The sequence below is a fragment of the Heterodontus francisci genome, chromosome 28, assembly GCF_036365525.1.
Source record: "Heterodontus francisci isolate sHetFra1 chromosome 28, sHetFra1.hap1, whole genome shotgun sequence".
In the NCBI taxonomy this organism is placed as follows: domain Eukaryota; kingdom Metazoa; phylum Chordata; class Chondrichthyes; order Heterodontiformes; family Heterodontidae; genus Heterodontus; species Heterodontus francisci.
Window position 1 is genome coordinate 7961813 of NC_090398.1, and position 2874 is coordinate 7964686.

Genomic DNA, 2874 nt, shown 5'->3' on the forward strand with positions numbered 1-2874 from the left:
TGGTCTGTTTTTCTCCGGTGATTATTCCCGTTTATGTTCCCCTGGATCTCTTTTCCTTGGGTCTCATTGTCACTGGATATCTTTTACCCTGGAACCTTTTTCAACCAGGGTTGCCTTAAACCTCTGGCTTTCCCCTGGATTTCGAGTCTCCCGCTGTTTTCCCCCAGACCAATTTCTCCTTAGCTCTCTTTGTCACTGAGTCTCTCTTCTCTTGGTCACTTTCTCAACTCTATCTTTCCTCCTGTCTGTATTTTCCAAATCCCTTTTCACCTGGGTATCTTTCACTGTTTCTTTTCCCTGGATTCTTTGACCTGGATCTCCTTTCCCCTTCGTCTTTTCCTTTCAGTCCTTTACCCTGGGTCTCTTTTCTCCTGTGCATCTTTGCCCCGGTTCTCATTTCCACTGTGTTTGTCCCCTTAATCTCATTTCCCCTTGGTCTCATTTCCCCAGTGTACCATTTTCCCCTGAGTCTTTTCTGCTGAATCTCTTTTCCACTGGGTCTCATTTCCCTCGATCTTTTCCCCTCAGTCCCTTTCCCCTTGGGTATTTTTCCAGGCTTTCTTTTTCTCCTGAGTCTTTTCACCTGGATCTATTTCCCACTAGGTCTCTTTTTTTTCTCCTTACTCTCTTTTACCCTGGGTCTTTACCCCTGGATCCGTTTCCCCCTTGGTCTCTTTTATCCTTGGGTATTTACCCCTAGATTCCTTTTCCCCTTTGTCTCTTTTGACCCTGGGTCTTTTCTCCTGAATCTCTTTTCCTTGGTTTCTTGACCTCTGGATCTCTTTTCCCCTATGTCCCCCTTTCCCCCGGTCTCTTTCCGTCTGCAGATCATTTCCCCGGTTCCCTTTTCCCAGGTCTTTTCCTTTGGGTCCTTTGTCCTGGGTCTCTTTTCCCCTGTGTCCCTTTTCCCATGGGTCTTTTTCCCGGTATCTCTTTTTCTCCTGGGAGAATTTTCTGCTCTGCCTTTACCCCGGGTCATTTCTGCTCTATTTCTTTCCCCCTGGATCTTTTACGCTGAATCTCTTTTCCTCTGGGTCTCTTTGCCCCAGGCCTGCTGCCCCCCCCCCCCCCCCCGGAACCCACTTCCCCTGGGACTTTCCCCAGGGGTTCTTTTTCCCCTGGGTATTTTCCCTTGCATAGCTTTGCCATCTGCGTCTATTTTCCCTGGATCTATGCCTTTAGAACTATTAATCCCCTTTCACTCTTTTCCCCTGGGTCCCTTCCCACACTCCCACCCCCCCCCCCCCCTCCCCCCCTCCCCCCGTCCCCTCGCCACAGTTTCCCTTTTCCCCTGGCTCTTTCCATAGATTTTCTTTAAATTTTACCTTTCCCCGTGGAAATCTTTTTTCCTTGGTCGCTTCTTGACCTGGGGCTTTACTGCTGGATTTTCTTCCCGTCTCTTTGACCATGGGTCTCTTTTTTTCCTCCTGTCTCTCTTTTCCACTGGGATTCCCCGCCCTCTCCCCCTCCAACTCATTTTCTTCTTGTTCCCTTTTCCTGTGTGTCATTTCGCCTTCAACTCTTTTTTTCTGGGTCTCTCCTCCTCCCTGTCTCTCCTCCTCCCTGTCTCTCCTCCGTGTCTCTCCTCCTCCCTGTCTCTCCTCCTCCCTGTCTCTCCTCCTCCCTGTCTCTCCTCCTCCGTGTCTCTCCTCCTCCCTGTCTCTCTTCCTCCGTGGCTCTCCTCCTCCGTGGCTCTCCTCCTCCGTGTCTCTCCTCCTCCGTGTCTCTCCTCCTCCGTGTCTCTCCTCCTCCCTGTCTCTCCTCCTTCCTGTCTCTCCTCCTCCCTGTCTCTCCTCCTCCCTGTCTCTCCTCCTCCGTGTCTCTCCTCCTCCGTGTCTCTCCTCCTCCGTGTCTCTCCTCCTCCGTGTCTCTCCTCCTTCCTGTCTCTCCTCCTTCCTTTCTCTCCTCCTCCGTGTCTCTCCTCCTCCCTGTCTCTCCTCCTCCCTGTCTCTCCTCCTCCGTGTCTCTCCTCCTCCGTGTCTCTCCTCCTCCGTGTCTCTCCTCCTTCCTGTCTCTCCTCCTCCGTGTCTCTCCTCCTCCCTGTCTCTCCTCCTCCCTGTCTCTCCTCCTCCCTGTCTCTCCTCCTCCCTGTCTCTCCTCCTCCCTGTCTCTCCTCCTCCGTGTCTCTCCTCCTCCCTGTCTCTCTTCCTCCGTGGCTCTCCTCCTCCGTGGCTCTCCTCCTCCGTGTCTCTCCTCCTCCGTGTCTCTCCTCCTCCCTGTCTCTCCTCCTTCCTGTCTCTCCTCCTCCCTGTCTCTCCTCCTCCCTGTCTCTCCTCCTCCCTGTCTCTCCTCCTCCGTGTCTCTCCTCCTCCGTGTCTCTCCTCCTCCGTGTCTCTCCTCCTTCCTGTCTCTCCTCCTTCCTTTCTCTCCTCCTCCGTGTCTCTCCTCCTCCCTGTCTCTCCTCCTCCCTGTCTCTCCTCCTCCCTGTCTCTCCTCCTCCCTGTCTCTCCTCCTCCGTGTCTCTCCTCCTCCGTGTCTCTCCTCCTTCCTGTCTCTCCTCCTTCCTGTCTCTCCTCCTCCCTGTCTCTCCTCCTCCCTGTCTCTCCTCCTCCCTGTCTCTCCTCCTCCCTGTCTCTCCTCCTCCGTGTCTCTCCTCCTCCGTGTCTCTCCTCCTCCGTGTCTCTCCTCCTCCGTGTCTCTCCTCCTCCGTGTCTCTCCTCCTTCCTGTCTCTCCTCCTCCGTGTCTCTCCTCCTCTGTGTCTCTCCTCCTCCCTGTCTCTCCTCCTCCCTGTCTCTCCTCCTCCGTGTCTCTCCTCCTCCGTGTCTCTCCTCCTCCGTGTCTCTCCTCCTCCCTGTCTCTCCTCCTTCCTGTCTCTCCTCCTCCCTGTCTCTCCTCCTTCCTGTCTCTCCTCCTTCCTGTCTCTCCTCCTCCGT

At 54.7% G+C, this 2874-nt stretch overlaps 1 protein-coding gene across 1 annotated transcript; it reads right to left on the reverse strand.

Annotated features, from left to right (window-relative positions):
• Window positions 1-620: 620 nt before the first annotated feature.
• On the reverse strand, window positions 621-1508 carry LOC137385208 (octapeptide-repeat protein T2-like). The gene is made up of 2 exons (XM_068060197.1): window positions 1326-1508; window positions 621-941 (listed from the first exon to the last, which is right to left on the reverse strand). The coding sequence occupies exons 1-2, from the start codon at window positions 1506-1508 to the stop codon at window positions 621-623; spliced, it is 504 nt and encodes a 167-aa protein (XP_067916298.1).
• Window positions 1509-2874: the final 1366 nt, after the last annotated feature.